Here is a 17,619-nt window from a genome sequence, read left to right as displayed (position 1 = left end):
GTGACATGTGTCTCAGTTGCCACCCCAACCCCAGACAGGGCAAGAGGGACCAGTTGGCCCCTTCAGCCCAGCCAGCCCCTGCTGGAGCATTGTGTGGACCCTAATGTTACCCACCCCTTGGGGGTCCTTGCAGCGCACCTCAGAGGAGCCCCCCACGGAGGCCGGCAGGCCCCACCTTCCTCCTCCAGGCCCGCCCACCTCGGGCCTCGCTCCGGACGCCTGTAGCTCTCCACCAAGGCTGTGCGCCTGGTCCCGCCCTTGGACTCATTATCTGTTTCCGCGTCAGACTCGCCGGGAACTTGGCAGCCCCTCCCGCGGTGTTCGAGAACACTTTGTGCCCTGCGCCTGCCCTCCCCCCTCCGTCCCCGCCCCCGCCCCCCGCCACCACGCTGGGCACTCCCTCCCGCCGTCCCGGATGCCTGGAGCGGCCCAGAGTTTGGGTCCCTTGGCAAGGGGACCGGCACCCACATCGAAGCCGCGGGCGGGGAGGGGGCGCGGAGGCACGCACTTGCCCTCCTCTCCCGGAGCCTGGGTCACATAGGTGGCTCGGCGCCCGCGGGCTGGGTGTTCAAATATGAGTCCGCGCTCAATGGAGAGGTTCTGAAAGATGCCGTGGCCCATTTTAGAACAAAGCCCAATTCTCAGCCTGCGGCGGCTGTTTTGATGCCGGCCCGGGGTCAGGTCCTCCGCGCGCGGCGAGCGAGCAGCGCCAGCAACCTGCGCACAGACACCGGCTAAGCCTTCTCGGCCCGCTGCAATGGGGATCACCCGCCTGGGAGGGGCGGTTCGGCACCGGCGGCCCGCCGCGCTCTCCAGACGTCGGTGCTGGGGTCCCACGGCCGGCCGGCGACGCTCAGCCCCGGGGTCCGCCTCCCCGCCGCCTGCACCCCGCCCCGGGCGCCCCAGCTGCACGCGCGGCGCTGGCTCCAAAGTGCGTCACGGGCACCGGCCGCGCTCCTCGGGTGGCCAGGGCGAGGCTGGCGCGGGGCCAGGGCGGGCCGGGCCGGGGGTGCCGGGCCGTCTCCGGGGCGGGACCCGAGCGTGGAAGCCGCTCAGGTCGCTGGACCCTCCGCGCGCTGCTGGGGCACCCTCCGCGGTGGGCAGCGCGCCAGAGACCCGCCTGGGCAGTCGCGGGGCACGAAGGCTACCCCTTCCCTTTTGCCCTCCTGGTTTCCTCTCGCGCCGGGCGGCCGAGCTTCCTTCCCCGGGGAAACGACGCGGATCCTCGCTGGGACTCCTCGGCCCGCCCCGCCCCAGTTCCCCGCCCCCGCCCCCGGCCTGGGGAGCCCCAACTGGCCGAGCCGGTGAGAGGTACCGGGCCACTCGGCGAGGAGCCGGCGGGAAGCCACGGAGCCACTAGAGCCTGACCTGCCCCGCCATGTGACGTTGCCCTCCGCCCAGCAACGCCCCGCGCACCCCGAAACATGCTTCTGCGGGGACTCGAGCGCCGGTCTCCGGCGCCCCAGCCCGCTCAGCATCCCAGCCTCCGCAGGCAGGTAGAGCCTCCGGGGCAGCTCCTGCGCCTTTTCTACTGCACCGTCCTGGTCTGCTCCAAAGAGATTGCCGCGCTCACCGACTTTTCTGGTAAGTCACTTCCCTCCCGGTGCGACCCTGGGGGACACGGCGGGCCCGGCTGGATTAAAGTTGGGGCGCGCTCACGGCCAGTTTTTTGTTTGTTTGTCTTGCGTGAGCCTTTGGCAGGGAGCGCCCTAAAAGGAAGAGTAGGTAACTATTTGGAGTTGACCTCAACTTCTCAGCACCGAACCCGGCTCTGGCTCCCGGTAATCCATCTGAGCGACAGCGAGCTGAGAAATGACACGTGTTGTCGCACTCAGTTGGGGCCAGGTGAACTTTCTGGGCGCCCATGTAAGGGAGACGTGCCCAGGGGACAGCAGACTCTGAGCCAAGCCCGCAAGCCAGAGGCGAGAGCTCCTTGGGTACCGCTGCTGATCACGTACAAATTCTGTGAGAGATAAGAAGAAACTTAGAGAAGAGAGAGGGGACGTGGGCCAGGACTTTACCGCCAGAAGGTATCAGCCTCCCTTATCTGATCTCACTCTCCTTTACCCAGAGATAGTGGGACTTGTTATTGGAGGACCCAGACCTGGGTTCTGTAACTGATCTCAGGTAGCTAGTTGAGATGCGGCGATGCAAAGTGAAAGAAGTTTGCAGGTGGATGATGGAAGCAGAGCAGCGTGCTTTTAACTAGTGTTCCCACGGCTTACGGGGATGGGGGGGGGGAGGAAACGTTCTCAAACTAACTTCACCACACCCGGGTCTACCTCTGGTGAGGCTGGCGGCTTCTCCCTTGCCCCAGCCCAGCTTCTGCCAGACCCAACGTAGCATAGACCAGTGGCCCCCTCCCCGACGCAGTGCAGGGTCTTTTGCAGTGTACGCATGGCAAAGGAGTCCCTCCCCAGCCCTGTTTGTACAGTAGCCTAGTACAAGGCAGAAAACACTGACAAACCAGGAGCGAAGTCGGGCTCCTAGTTTACTTACAGAGAATGTCATTGTTAGCCGAGAGCCCTTCGGTCAGAGGTCTTTTGCTTTGAATATTTAATACCAAGGCAGTATTCCCACAAGGCCAAGGAAGCCAAGATATGCCTATTTGGCAAGCAAATCGGAGCCCTTAAAAAAAAAATAAAATCAAGCACCACAGGGTCAGGACCACAGGCTCTGGTGAGTGTGCCAGAGATCTGCATCGGGTTTTTCCAGGGCTATTGACTTTTGATTTTAATAGAATCTTTCAAAGTTCTGTCTTCTGGCGAGCCACTCTGAACTCTGCCGCTGGCTTGCACTCAGTGCTGTCAGGAGAGAATGGAAAGCTGACAAGCCCATTTTGGGTGACATCATTCCAACTGAACAAATAGTGCTTCAGGTCAATGCCAGTGTCACCATTAGTTTCCTTTCGAGGCTTAGAGAGACACTTAGAGTTTGTTTCCTCAGCCCAGCGGTTGTCAGGCGAGCAGCACCCTGTAGGTGACCACACACGTTTGGAATTGCCTGCTGCCTATGGACGCCTGGAAGCTTTCAAACCAAATCAAACCCAAAGCACCACATCCGTGGGACTGGGGTTGATTCCCACTCCTGGCCGCCGTGTGTGTGTGTGTGTGTGTGTGTGTGTGTGTGTGTGTGTGTGTGTGTGTGTGTGTCCCCGCTGCACAGGGTTTCCCAGGGCTGTGATCTTTCAGAAATGGATTGTCAGAGCTTTTTCAAAGGCGCCTCTGGGTGGGTTCCAACTGCCCACCTCACAGTTGTGAACTGAGCACTTAACCACTCCTGCCACCCACAGACTCCTTACCAGCCAAACTAGAAGCCCAACTTGGATCCTAAGGGAAATGGATGCCTTGAGGCGAGTTCTTAGAAGTAAGATAAATCCGGACAGTAATGTTCCCTGCTTTCCAGAGGAAGAATCCCTCTCAGAGCTTCAAACTCCCTGAACCAGCAGTAGGGGGTGATATTGCCAGGCCCATGGGAGACCAGTCCTGACTGTCCCTCCCAGCAGGTTTTCTCTGGAGACCTCAAGACTAGGATGCTACTGATAGTCTTAAAATTTTTTAAGTGTCCTTTTATTTTTTTTATGCTTCAAGGTAAATTTTAATTGATTAAAAATAATTAAATTTCACTTATGTCTTGCTCTCTGTACATAATTAAATTTCACACTTGTTTACACAATTCCATTCTCTCCAACTGGAAGCTGTGTAGGATCTAGTCCAACTGTCTTCATTGAAACAGCAATATCAAACAAATAGTCATAGCATTCACACATGGTTTTAGCCTTCTGCCATGTCTCTCCCCATACATATACCCCATGACGTCGGACCAGCACTGCACAGGAGTCTGAGTATTCATCCATTGCACGAGCCATTTGTTCTTTGAGGTCTTTCTCCTCAGGAGTATTCTCAATAATGGGCACTACCAACATGTCATTGTATCTATAGTACCCGCTGGAGGTACACTTCCGGATCCCTTTGATCATCTCCTGATGTGTGATTTTAAACTCTTGTCCTGGATAAAGGATGGTGGTCATGACAGCAGCCTTGGAGTGCGTGTGGATCACTGCGCCGGCTCCTCTCATTGTGTAAGCGTTCATGAACAGGGGGGTACACTGGCTTTTTCTGAGCTGCTTATATGGTGGAGGTCCACGTATGTCCTGTTGTCCTGTTCATTTATGTCACAAACAAACAGGTCTTCAGGCTCAATTCATTCCTTTTGCACTCCTGAAGGGGCGATGTAGATTTCATTTCCATGCTTCAAGCTAATGCCACCTCCGGTCCCAGTGACCCAGCCCAAATGGTAGAACTGTTTGCAAAGCTCTGGGATCAGGTATCTTGGATGTTCCTTGTCCTGAAGGAGGCACCGCCCGGAGGTACAGTCACCGTCTGGAGCTCGGCAGTGAGACATGGTCAGGATGCGGGCGATCGTGGCACGGGCGTGCGGTGGCCGCTCGCCCGGGCTCCCTTGCAGTCTTCGTGTGCAAGCAGGCGGCGCTCAGGGCTTCAGTGTCCTTTTATGAGAAACAAATAAAAACACTGCCCCTCAAGCCGCAGGCACCCTCACCTGCACATCCAAGTCTTACATCGTCTGACAGTGGGGAACTCAGAAAGGTCTGTGGAAGAAAGATGCTGCCTTCCAAAGATGGCTAATTTGACTGAATAAACTTTTAGGGCCCCCTTAGCCAAGTGAACCATAGCGTCCAAGATTTCTAAGCTCCAAAGATGCTTGAGTGATGGGCTGAATGTTTAATTGAAGCAATGGATCCTGATCACATGACTCCAAATCCACCCCCACCCACCCCCTACCGCCTTAAACCCACTGCTAGCTTCTCTCAACAGGCGGTCCTGTTTGTTTTTATGCACTTGGAAGGGGAGACAGAGACCAGGCTGTGGGCTCGCCCCCTATCACACCCCTGTTGAGCCTTACCACAATATCCCAGGGCGAGAGAGATAGGTTTCTAAACAAGGAAACTTCAAAAACTGGATCAGAAGGGGAGCTGGGACTTGGAATTCCTTGGCCCTGCCAGCAAGCGGATTCGGTGAGGCTGGGGTACCCACCCACGTGAAAGAAAGCGGTAGTATGTCAAGGTCCTCCGCCTCCTTCTCATAGAGCCTCCCCGGAGATCAGCGATGCGGTTTGGAAGAGTGACCACCGACTTGCGCTTCTTTGCAGCTCTTCCCTGAGCTCCATACTAATGCTGTCAGCTGGTGTCCTTCTCCTGGGTCACTGAATGCTATGCCTTGGGAATTCCAGCATCTGGACCCCACTCTTAATAAGCCAGAGGCTGCTTCAGGGCCACCCCCTCAAACTACCTACAAGCTTGTGATTTGTGCTAATCGCCCACAAGCCTGCTGGGCAAAAGGTGCCCTACAGCGCCCTAAGCCCCACCTTCTCCCTCTTCCCTGGAGTTGTTGAGATACTGCCCGGGGCCACTGGGAGGCTGTCACCGCTGCATTAAAAATGCATCCCAGGGAGAGGCAAGAGCAATTCATGCAAAAGCAATGACTCTACTCCTCGGTCCCAAACTCCATGTGCTTGGCTTCCATCCATTTTCCTCCTTGGAACTCAGTTCTGTTCTTCTGACTGCATTCCCAAATTGAGGGCTGGGCCAAGAGGCCCACATGGATCACTGCTTTTGAAAGTTCATGTTTGTAGAGGACAATACTATCCCATGGTCTTTCTTGGTTCAGAGAACATGGCGGGGAGTTAGGCCTGAAGGGTGAGGGTTGGGAAGGAGTGTGTGTTGGGGGGTGGAGGAAAGGCCTTTTGGTAGTCTCACCATCAGACTCAAAGTAGTCCCTGAATTCGCCCCTGCCTTTAAAAGTGGCGGGGCCCTGGTAATGAAGTGGTTATACATCAGGCAGCAATCTGGAACCACCAGTAGCTCCGTGGGAGAAGCACTGGGCATTCTACACCTGTAAACCCACAGGGGTCGCTGTGAGTCAGCATTGACTCCATGGCAGCGAGTTAGAGTTTGGCTGAAAGTGAAGGGGCCCTGGTGGCCTATTAATTATGAGCTGGACTGCTAACTGCAAAGCCAGCCATTCAAAACCACCAGCTGCTCCACTGGAAAAAGACAAGGTTCTCTGCTCCTGTAAAGGGTTGAGTCTCACAAAGCAGGTGCATAAGCAAATGCGGTGAAGAAAGCTGATGATGGCAGGCTATCAAAAGATATAGCGTCTGGGGTCTTAAAGGCTTGAAGGTAAACAAGCGGCCATCTAGCTCAGAAGCAACAAAGCCCACATGGAAGAAGCACACCAGCCTGTGTGATCATTAGCAGACATCAAAGAACAAAAAAATCATATCATTGTGAAGGAGGGAGAGTGCGCAGTGGGGACCCAAAGCCCATCTGTAGGCAGCTGGACATCCCCTCACAGAAGGGTCGCAGGGAGGAGACGAGCCAGTCAGGGTGCAATGCAGCAATGGTGAAACATACAACTTTCCTCTAGTTCCTAAATTCTCCTTCACCCACCAACCCCCCACCACTATCATGATCCCAATTCTACCTTACAAATCTGGCTAGACCAGAGGATGTACACAGTACAGATAGGAACTGGAAACACAGGGAATCCAGGACAGATGAACTCCTTAGGACTAGTGGTAAGAGTGGCGATACAAGGAGGGTGGAGTGAAGGTGGGGTAGAAAGGAGGAACTGATCACAAGGATTTATATATAACCTGCTCCCTGGACAACAGACAACAGAAAAGTGGGTGAAGGGAGACATCAGACAGTGTAATACATGACAAAATAATAATTTATAAATGATCAAGGGTTCATGAGGGACGGGGAGTGGGAAGGGAGGGGAAAAATGAGAAGCTGATACCAAGGGCTCAAGTAGAAAGAAAATGTTTTGAGAATGATGATGGCAACAAATGTGCTTGATACAATGGGTGGATGTATGGATTGTGATAAGAGTTGTACGAGCCCCCAATAAAATGATTTTAAAAAAAAAGAAAGTTGAGACTCAGAAACCCACAAGGGCAGTTCTTTCTTGCCCTATGGGTTCACTGTGAGTCAGAATTGACTCTCTGGCAGTGAGTTTGTTTGTTTAAGTGACTCTTTTTGTTGTGTCGTTGGACATGGCTTCGGATGGTCCCTCAATTCTTGCTCATGCTCTGTGTTTTGCTCTGTTATTCTTTTTTTGTAAGGCCAGCAGGGTCTCCTCATTCCTTCTTCCTCTACTCTTTCTTTCTATCTTTTTTTTTCGTTCTCACTCTCTCTCTTTCCTTCTCCAAGAAGCTCTGAGTGATTGTTAGGCTAATAGGTGACTTTAGAAGGAATGGGCTTGGTTCATATCCAGGCGCCCCCTCCAAAAAAAAAAAAGAAGGAATGGGCTGACACACTTTCCAGTTGTGAATTCCTAGAGACTCCTGACTTCTGACACAATATCTATTAGGTGCTGTCGCGTTCCCTCTGACTCGGCGCACCCTCAGATGTCACAGTCCTGGGCCATCTTCACTCACATTCTTGCAGCCACTGTGGCATTATGTTGAGGGTCTTCTTTTTCCCTGATGCTCTGTCTTATCAAAGAAGCCCCGGTGGCACTGTCGAGTAAGCCTTGGAGTGCTCACTGCAAGGTCAGCAGTTCAAACCCACTAGTTGGAATCTACTAGGTAACAGTGTACTTGAGGTTACTTTACCAAGCATGATGTCCTTCTCCACGGACTGGTCTCGCCTAACAACATGTTCAAAGTACATAAGATGAAGTCTCGCCATCCTTGCCCATGTTGTTGTTGTTAGATGCCGTCCTGTCAGTTCCAACTCATAGAGTTCCTGTCTACGACGAAGGAAATGAGGCCTGGCCTGGGCTGCCTCCCCACTGTTCTGTTGTCAGGTTGGAGTCATTATTGCCGACACCATGTCAACTTCTCTTTGACCTTGTGCTGTACCGGGCATGGTTTCCCCTTAGAATTCTTCAATATCACTATGTGAGCCTCGAATTTATGTCCAGTTCTTTCCGTGTAAGAGCCACCCAGTGTATTCTTCCCTTTGGGCTTTATGCGCCAATCATTTTCTAACGCCACTTGGCACTAGTTTGGTTTCTCAAGCCATCCTTGAAAGCTTCTGTTGGGCTCTTTTGTCTCATCATCTCTTTCTTTCACTTAAGCTACTTAGTCTATGTTTAAGAGCAAGTTTCAGAGCCTCTTCTGACATCCATTTTGCCATTTTCTTTCTTTCCTGCCTTTTTAATGACCTCTTATCTTCTTCATGTATGATATCTTTGATGTCATCCGACAACTTGACTGGTCATTTATGTTCACTGGGTCAAGTCTACTCTTGATAGTGTCTCTAAATTTAGATGGGATAAACTCAAGACCATACTTTAGCTCTGGTGGTTTTCCTTAGCTTGAACTTGCATATGAATAATTAGTGGTCTGTTCCACAGTTGACCTCTCATTTCATTTTTGCTGATTATATTGATTGAGTTTTCTCATTGACTGTTTCCATAGATGGAATATACCTTGATTCATGGATACTCCATAGGGTGGTGGTGGTGGTGGGCAGCGTGTATAGATGTTGTGTATGTTGTTGAAAAATATAGTTGCAATGAGTATGTACTTGGTCTTGCAAAATTCTAACATGCTATTTGCAGTTATCACTAATGGCAATATTTTCCAACTACGGGTCCTTCTTGGTTTTCACCTTCAACATTCTACTTGTCAGTAGCTATCAATGCATCTTGATTGCATGTTTGGTCAAATTCAGACTGTAATTGATCAAACATGCAATCAAGATGCATGGTTAATTATTGGTGATTGGAAGGCAAATGTTGGAAACAAAGAGGAATAGTAGTTGGAAAATATAGTCTTGGTGAAAGAAATGAAACTGGAGAGCCCATGATAGAATTTCACAAGACCTATGACTTCTTCATCTCACAAAGGTGACTGTACACATGGACTTCTCCAGAAGTCAAATTGACTACATCGGTGGCAAGAGATCATGGAGAAGTTCAATATCAGCGGACCGTGGAGCAGACCATCAATTGCTCATATGTAAGTTAAATTTGAAGCTGAAGAAAATTAAAACAAGTCAAGAGCCAAAATATAACCTTGAATATGTCTGAATTTTGAGAACATCTCAAGAACTTATTTGATACACTGAACATTCACGACCGAAGACTTAATAATGACATCTAGAACATCATACATGAAGAAATAAAAGGCCATCAAAAAGGCAGGAAAGAAAGAAAAGACCACAGTAGATATCGAAACCTACTCTGAAACTTGCTCTTAATCATAGAGTAGCTAAGGCAACTGGAAGAAATGATGAAGCCAGAGAGTTAAACAGGAAATTTCAAAGGGTAGCTCAAGAAGACAAAGCAAAATATCATAGTGAAATGTGCAAAGGCCTAGAGTTATAAAACTGACAAGGAAGAACTTGTTCAGAATTATCTTAATCTGAAAGAACTCAAGAAAAAAGTCAAGCCTCTAATTGCAATGTTGAGAGATTCTGGATGCAAAATAGTGAATGATGCAGGTAGTATCAAAAGAAGATGGAAAGAATACGCTGTCATCTTAACTAACTACACTTTGTATTATAATACTTTGTTTTCTCAAGTGACCCTTTGAAATATTCTGTTTGGCTCTTTTGTACCAAAAGAACTAGCCAACATCAAACCATTCAAAGAGATAGCATAATGAGCAAGAACCAATAGTACTCAAGGAAGAAGTTCAAGCTTCACTGAAAGCACTAGCCCAAAACAAGGCTCCATCCAGGAAAGGATGGAATGCCAATTAAAATGTTCCAACAGCCAATGAAGTACTAGAAGCACTCACTCATCCTATGCCAGGAAATTTGGAAGACAGTTACTTTGCCACCTACCTGGAGAAGATACATATTTGTGCCCATTCCAAAGAAACATGACTCAATGGACGGCACAAAATATAAACAATGTCATTAATAGGACCTGAAAGCAAAATTTTGCTGAAGATCATCCAACAAGAGTTGCAGCAGTACATTGACAAGGAGCTGCCAGAGGTCCAGGGTGGATTTAGGATAGGAAGTGGGACAAGTTATATCATTCTAATGAATCTTGCCGCGTTGCAGAGAATACCAGAAAGAGGTTTACTTGTGTTTCACTGACTATGCAAAGGAATTCATCTGTGGTGGATCATAGCAAACTATGGATAGCCTTGAGGAGAATGGGAATTCCAGAACACTTCATTGTGCTCACATGGATCAAGAGGCAGTTGCGCAAACTGAACAAGAAATTCCCGTGTGGATTAAAATGAGCAAAGGTGTGTGTCAGGGTTAGACCCTCTAACCGTACTAGGTCAACACATCTGCGGAGAATGTGGATTATATAAAGAAGAAGGTGGTATCAGAATCGGAGGAAAGCTTAATAACAGCCTGTGATAAGCAGATGACACAGTCTTACTCCCTGAAAGTAAGGAAGGCTTGAAGCACTTACTGATGAAGCCTACTGTGTGGATTACAATTCAATGTCAAGAAGACCCAAATCTTCACGAATGGACCAATAGGTAGCATCATGATAAGTGGAGAAAAGGTTGAAATTGTCAAGGATTTCATCTTGCTTGGCTCTCACAAGCAATGCTCATTCACGGAAGCAGCGGTCAGGAGATCAAGCAACTCACTGCATTGAGAAACTGTGTACGAGACCTCTTTAAAATGTTGAAAAGCAAGGATGGTACTTTGAGGACTAGCTATGCCTGCCCCAAGCCATGCTAGTTTTCAGTTGTCTCATAAGCATATGTGAAGGTGAAAGAAGGCGTGATGCATTTGAATTGTGGCGCCGGTGAAGAACACTGAAAGTTCCGTGGACTGTCAAAAGAACAAACAAAGTTGTCTTGGACGGAGGACAGCCAGAAAGCTCCTGAGAGGCCAGGATGGTGAGACTTCACCCCATATCCTCTGTCCATGTTGTCAGGAGAGACTGGTCTGTGGAAAAGGACATCATACTCTGGTGGTCGAGGACAGTGGAAAAGAGGAAGGCCCTCAGCAAGATGGACTCAGCAAGATGGACTCAGCAAGGTGGACTCGGTAAGGTGGACTCAGCACGATGGACTCAGCAAGGTGGATTCAGCAAGGTGGACTCAGCAAGGTAGACTCAGCAAGGTGGACTCAGTAAGGTGGACTCAGCAAGGTAGACTCAGCAAGGTAGACTCAGCAAGGTGGACTCAGCAAGGTAGACTCAGCAAGATGGACTCAGCAAGGTGGACTCAGCAAGATGGACTCAGTAAGGTGGACTCAGTAAGGTGGACTCAACAAGGTGGACTCAGTAAGGTGGACTGTGGACGCCATTACAAGATGGCGCCGGACCGCGCCCTTATCTTCAGGGTTAGTGATAACAAGTTATGCCACGCATGCGCTCAGTCTGGACTTTGACGCAGGAGAGCTTTGCGCCTATCTGAGAGAGCCCCGTCATCCCGAAGCATATATAAGCCAGGGTTTTTAGCCTGCCCGGGGTCTTCCATAGCTGACCTCGGATCTAGAGGCAGCTCTCAATAAACTCCGCTTATCACGCTATCAGAAGGATCCTGGTCAATTTGTCTCGTCGTGTGTCGCGTTCATCCTCTTATCTTCCGCCGTGGGAGGGTCGCGCGTGACAGCTGGTGCCGAAACCCGGGATATTGTACGGTGGTGGCTGGCCAGAAAATCCCGATAAGGGAGGCCAATCGGGGTTATGATAACGTGCTATGCCACGCATGCGCTCAGTCTGGACTTTGACGCAGGAGAGCTTTGCGCCTATCTGAGAGAGCCCCGTCATCCCGAAGCATATATAAGCCAGGGTTTTTAGCCTGCCCGGGGTCTTCCATAGCTGACCTCGGATCTAGAGGCAGCTCTCAATAAACTCCGCTTATCACGCTATCAGAAGGATCCTGGTCAATTTGTCTCGTCGTGTGTCGCGTTCATCCTCTTATCTTCCGCCGTGGGAGGGTCGCGCGTGACAGTGGACTCAGCAAGGTGGACTCAGCAAGATGGACTCAGCAAGGTGGACTCAGCAAGGTGGACTCAGCAAGGTGGACTCAGTAAGGTGGACTCAGCACGATGGACTCAGCAAGATGGACTGACACAGTGGCTCCAACAATGAACTCAAACAGAAGGGCGGTTGAGAGGGTGGCACAGGATCGGGCAGTGTATTTCATTCTGTGTTACATGGGGTTGTCATGAGTCTGAACCAACTCGATGGCATCTGACAACACTTTCGATTATTTCCAATTTTCCTAGATTCACACCCTGTACATTCCACCTCCTGCTGGTCCGTGTCTTCAGGTGTTTCCTCTCTTGCTCTTTGACTCGTGCCCCATGGCAAGTGGGTGTCCTAAAAGCTTTTACTGCATCCACATCTCCTGGAGGAGGCACCTCTTCCCCAGTCGTATTTCAAGTGCCTGCCAACCTGAGAGGTGCATCTTCTAGCACTGTGTCAGACAGTGCGCTGCTGCTCGTTACAAGGTTTTCAGTGTTTGCTTTTAAGAGCTAGAACACCAAGCCCTTTGTCCTTTTCGGTCATAGTCTGAGAGCCCTGCTGAACCCTGTTTGCCATCAGGGACCCTGCCCTGCTGGTATTTGAAATTCTGGTGGAATCGCTTCCAGCATCACAGGCACATGCAAGCGACCACAGTAGGACACACTGACAGAGGGGTGGTGGGATGTAGTAGTACTTATCCTGCCTTCATTTTACCCTAGGAGATGGAGTCGTGGAGGTGGGGAGACAGGAGCCTGCAGGCTCTCCTTGGTTCTGCAAGGTCTCCAGATCTGAAAGAGACATCCGTGCATGCTTGAAAAGTCTCCCTGGGATGACAGTTCACGTTTAGCCGTCAGGAACCCAAGCAAGCAGATAATCTGTAGTCCAGCAATATAAGCCCATCCAAACAAACAAACAAAACCACGGGTCGCCCTTGGCTGGCTCAGAATCACCCCATGTATGTCCGCGTAGTACGGCACTCTGTAGGGTTTTTAGTGGTCGACTTTTGAAAATACATTGCCAGGCCTTTCTTTGGAAGCACGTCTAGGTAGACTTGAACAAGCACCTTTCAGTTAGTAGTTACCGTGTTAACTAGATGACTCCACCCAGGAGTCACAAACCAGTCATCATGAAGCCCATCCTGACCCACAGCGACCTCAGGTGTTCCCAGGGGCTAATTTTCAGATGTAACTCTCCAGGAGCCTCTTGGTGGGTTCAAGGTGAGGGCCTTCCGCTTAGTACTGAGCACCCACACAGGGCCCTTATTCGCTGACTGTGAACTTTACAATGTGGCACTGTGGTGATCCCACTGACCTTGGCAGCCTGGGTGGGAACCAAGTGCTGCAGAGGGGACACATGGCCGGCTTTGGGGGTTGAACCTTTCTGTTCTGCTCAGGGGAGCGATGACTGGAAACACTCATTGCACACTGCAATATCTCGGGGAGTTAAAGGAAATGTATACATGGGGGCATAGGCTGCACCCTGTTGATCCTGCCTTTATTGGGTCCGAGGAAGATCAGGAATGGACATCTTCTTCTAAAACTCCCGGGAGCTTCCGTGACAACCTGTGCTCTGCTGTTCAGAACAACAACAACAGCAACAAAGAGCTCACTGCCATCAAGTTGATTCTGACTCATATCGACCCTATAGGACAGAGGAGAACCCCCTTGGGGTTTCTGAGACTGTAAGTCATTACAGGAGCAAGCACCTCATTTTCTCTTATGCAGTGAGAGGCTGGTGGCTTCAAACCCCTGGCTGTGATGTATATAACCCTCAGTGTATAACCCACTGTAACAGGAGGTCCTTCCTGGTGCTCAGACCCCAAATCCAGTCACTGCCCTCAAGTGGATTCCAACTCATAGCGACCCTATGAAACCGACTGGACCTGCCCTGTGTGTTTCAGAGACTGCAGCTCTTCATGCGAGCAGAAAGCCTCATCTGTCTCCAGCAGAAGGCCTGGTGGTTTCAGACTGCTGACCTGGCGGTTAGCTTTCCAATATGTGACCACATTGTCACCTTGGCTCCTTCTGGTATTCAGAGGGGAGGGCTAATACCTGCCTGAGCCTTGGCGGCAGAGAGGGCTTTGCATTGAGCCACTAACCACAAGGTCAGCACCATTTGAAACCACCAGCTGGAGAAAGACGGGGCTTTCTCCTCCGGCAGAGTTCAGTCTTGGAAACCCGCAGGGGCAGCTCCACCCAGTCCTATAGGTTCCCTATGAGTCAGAATAGACTTGATGCCCACAAGTGCTACTTCATTCAGGGGTGCACACAAGCATGCCTGGACACCCATCTTGGTGACCTAGGCTACTGTGTCAGTCTGGGCTGACTAGAGAAACAAATCCACAGACACTCGTATGTATATATAAGAAAGAGCTTCAGGGGCTTAAGTGGAGAGCAAACGTTTGAGAATGATGAGCAACGAATGTACAAATGTGCTCTGTGCAATTGATGTATGTATGGATTGTGATAGGAGTGGTATGAGCCCCAATAAAATGATTTTAAAAAGAAAGAAAGCGCTTTATATTCAAAAGCAATTGAATATTGAGAAAACATCCCAGCCCAGTCCAGATCAAGTCCATAAGTTCAATATTAGCCCATATGTCTGATACCAATCTCTAAAGTCCTCTTCCACTCACAAAACATATGCAATGATGCCGAATGCAGGAAGATCACAGGCCAGTGGGTGGGAAGTCTTGTGGCTCTAGTGGCCTTGTAAGCATCTCAGCTCGTGCAGGGGTCTCCACCCAGCTCCTTCAACTCAGGGCACTAGCCTAGCTCCATGTGTCTTGTCAGCTGCAATGCCTCCCAGGGAGTGAGCCTGCTTCCTGCCTCCAGTGAGTTATTTATCTCCTTAGTGCCTCCCAATGAGGTCATCAAGCTGTGACCTTATTGACAGGCTAAACTCCACCCCTTCACTCTTAATACTCCCCAATTGACTATATAACTACCACAGCTACTGTAACAGAAATACCACAAGTGAGTAATTTAAAGAAATGTATGTTCTTACCGTGCAGGAGGCTAGAAGCTCAAGCTCCGGGGGCTGGCTCTCACGGAACCTTTCTGTTGGCTCTGAGGGGAGGCTTATCTCTTCTAGCTTCTGTGCCTGGGTTCCCTTAAGATCCCCATGGGGCTTGCCTCCGTTTGTGTTCATTTCTCCGCATTGCTTCTGGCTCTGTGGGTTAGGAGCTGGGCTGTTAACCACGAGACTGGCAGTTCAAACCCACCAGCCCCTCCCAAGGAGAAAGATGAGGTTTTCTCCTGCCAAGATTTACAGCCTTGGGAACCAGGAGTTGGATCAGCTTGATAGCAATAGGTGGTGAGACTCTATGACTAATCTCCTCTTATAGTTCAAGAGCCATTCAGTTAAGACACGCTTTACACTGATAGGGCCTGACCACCTAAGAAAACTCTGTTCCCAAGTGGAATTTGCATTCACAGGCCGAGGGCTAGGATTCTAACACATCTTTTAGAAGACACAATTCAGTCCCTAACAGCCCTTCCCGCTGTGCCTAAGTTTACCACCAGAGAGATCAGGACTGTATGAGGGGGCTTCAGATGTTTGTGGGAAAATGGAATCCAGAGACAGTGGGATTTTCCCTGTGCCTTTCGAAGCCCCTTCGTGTTTTCCCAGCTGGCGGGTCACCACCATCTCCCTCCACACACACACCCACACACCTCTCTGTTTTCTTATGCCCTAGTCAATCATCCTCCTATTCAGGGGCTGTCTTCACATTCAAATATTTTGTGGTGTGCAAAACCAGCTTGTAGCCAAAGGAAAACAAACTAGGTGTCTGCGGGAGGCGTGCAGCTGCCACAGAAGAAAAAGAGACGAAGAACAGGCGTGTGAACGCACTCATCTGTTTCCATGGGGAGTCTCTCCCTTGGGCAAGGGGTATGCGGGCTCTTTCTGTAGCAAGGAAGAGGGGTCTCATCAACAAGGGATCCAGTAATTGATGGCTTTAGCTTCCCGGCACTTTATTGGGAAGGGCAGCTTCACAGCAGCTTCAGGGATGGGACAGAAAAGGAGGGAGCACTGAACCTCATAGCAACCGGATGAGATAAGTATGAGTCTTCTCACAGCTGAGACACCAGGCTCACTTGCTAAGGAAGCACAGCAGAGCCGTTTGTTCGTTTGTGTTTAACACCAGGGCAAGAGCCTGAGGGTGCACCTGGCTGAGAGTGTAGACCTGTATGGTTGTCGAGTGAGGACAAAGACAGAACACAGTGTCACCTTTTGCCAAATTCCTCTCGATGGCTCCCTGAGTGACCACCAATGTTGCGATTGCCCATGGGGTAGACTGAGTCTTGTCCACCTCTGCCTTAAGCCTCTTTCATCACCACCCATCCAAAATGGGTGCACGCACAAGACGAGCCAACCGATGCAGGAAAAAAGTATTAGAGCCTCTTTCTTTTGGAAGGAGCGTTGGGGGCACTGTCGGGTAAGCATCGCACTGCTAACCTCAAGGATGGTGGGTTAGCCCCATCAGCTGCACCGAGGGAAAAAGATGAGGTTGTCTGCTTCCAGAAACGTCTCCTCCGAAACGTCTAGCCTTGGTCACTGTAAATTGAAGTTGGCTTGATGACAATGGTGCTGGTGACTTTGGGAGCTTTACTTATAATTCATTCATAAAAGTACATATCGACAGTAGAAGGGCATACCATTTACAAGTAAATGTGCATGTCCTGGGAGTGTGTTCTCAGTGTTTTTGAGCACCAGGATCCGTGCTTTAAACAACTTGGAGATCATAGAGCTTCACGGCCAGCACGTGGCTGTCATCAGTTACGGCGGAGCCGGCTCCGACTCAGGCAGGGCAAGCTCGTGCACTGCAGGAAGAGTGAAACGCCGCTCAGCTCTGTGCTGTCTTCCCAAGTCCTGGTATCCTCAGGTCCCAGGTCCCTTCCAACCTGGACGACCCCTCTTCCAGGACTGCCCTGGACACTGTTCTGTTGGGATCCAGAGAGCTCTCATTGTCCGATCGTTAGAGATTGCCGGCTTTTTCTTCCTCGTCTGTTTTACTCTAAGCTTCTCTGAAACCTGCCCACCATGGGAGTCTGTTGGTGTTTGACATGTCGGTGCATTTCTTCCAGCATCATGGCAGCACACAGGCCACCACAGTGCAGCCAACGGACAGATGGATGGCAGCACGTTCGCTTAAAAACCAACAAACAAACCCGCTGCTAAGTCAATTCCCGTTCTTAGCAAATGCGTAGGCCTGCCCCGTGGGATTTGCACATCTGTCAAACTTTGTAAATAGTGTGTGTTAGTTAGAACAAATTCATAGGCACACATATGTGTATAAGAAAGAGCTTTCTATATAAGAGTAATTGAATACTGAGAAAACATCTCAGCCCAGTCCAGATCAAGACCATAAGTCTGATATCAGCCCATATGTCTGATACCAATCCATAAATTCCTCTTCAGACTCACACAACACATGCAATGATGCTGGATGCAGGAAGATCACAGGCCAGTGGGAGGAACGTCTTGTGGATCCAGTGGTGGTAAGGCATCTCAGTGCTGGCAGGGGTCTCCAAGTGGCTCCTTCAGCTCCAGGGCTCTGGCGGAGCTCCATGTGGCTTGTCAACAGGAATGTCTCGCAGGGAGTGAGCGTGCGTCCCGCCTCCAGAGAGCTATTTATCTCCTTAGCGCCTCCAAATGAGGTCATCAAGCTGTGACCTGATTGACAGGCTAA

At 50.3% G+C, this 17,619-nt stretch overlaps 1 protein-coding gene and 1 pseudogene across 2 annotated transcripts in view; one reads left to right on the top strand and one right to left on the bottom strand.

Annotated features, from left to right (window-relative positions):
- The first annotated feature begins 1,029 nt into the window (after positions 1-1,029).
- Positions 1,030-17,619, top strand: part of EVA1C (eva-1 homolog C) — a 91,225-nt gene continuing 74,635 nt past the window's right edge. Inside the window, exon 1 of one of the 2 annotated variants that reach the window (XM_075543380.1) lies at positions 1,030-1,584. In XM_075543380.1, coding sequence (XP_075399495.1) covers positions 1,425-1,584 — 160 coding nt within the window. In that variant the 5' untranslated portion in view covers positions 1,030-1,424. The remainder of the gene's footprint in view (positions 1,585-17,619) is intronic. The other variant, XM_075543379.1, reaches the window with a different exon arrangement.
- Positions 3,630-4,421, bottom strand: LOC142441353 (methylthioribulose-1-phosphate dehydratase pseudogene; annotated as a pseudogene).

This window comes from Tenrec ecaudatus, chromosome 2, assembly GCF_050624435.1.
Source record: "Tenrec ecaudatus isolate mTenEca1 chromosome 2, mTenEca1.hap1, whole genome shotgun sequence".
Classification (NCBI taxonomy): Eukaryota; Metazoa; Chordata; class Mammalia; order Afrosoricida; family Tenrecidae; genus Tenrec; species Tenrec ecaudatus.
Note: the sequence above shows the minus strand (reverse complement) of the source record. Positions and strands in the feature narration are given on the sequence as shown.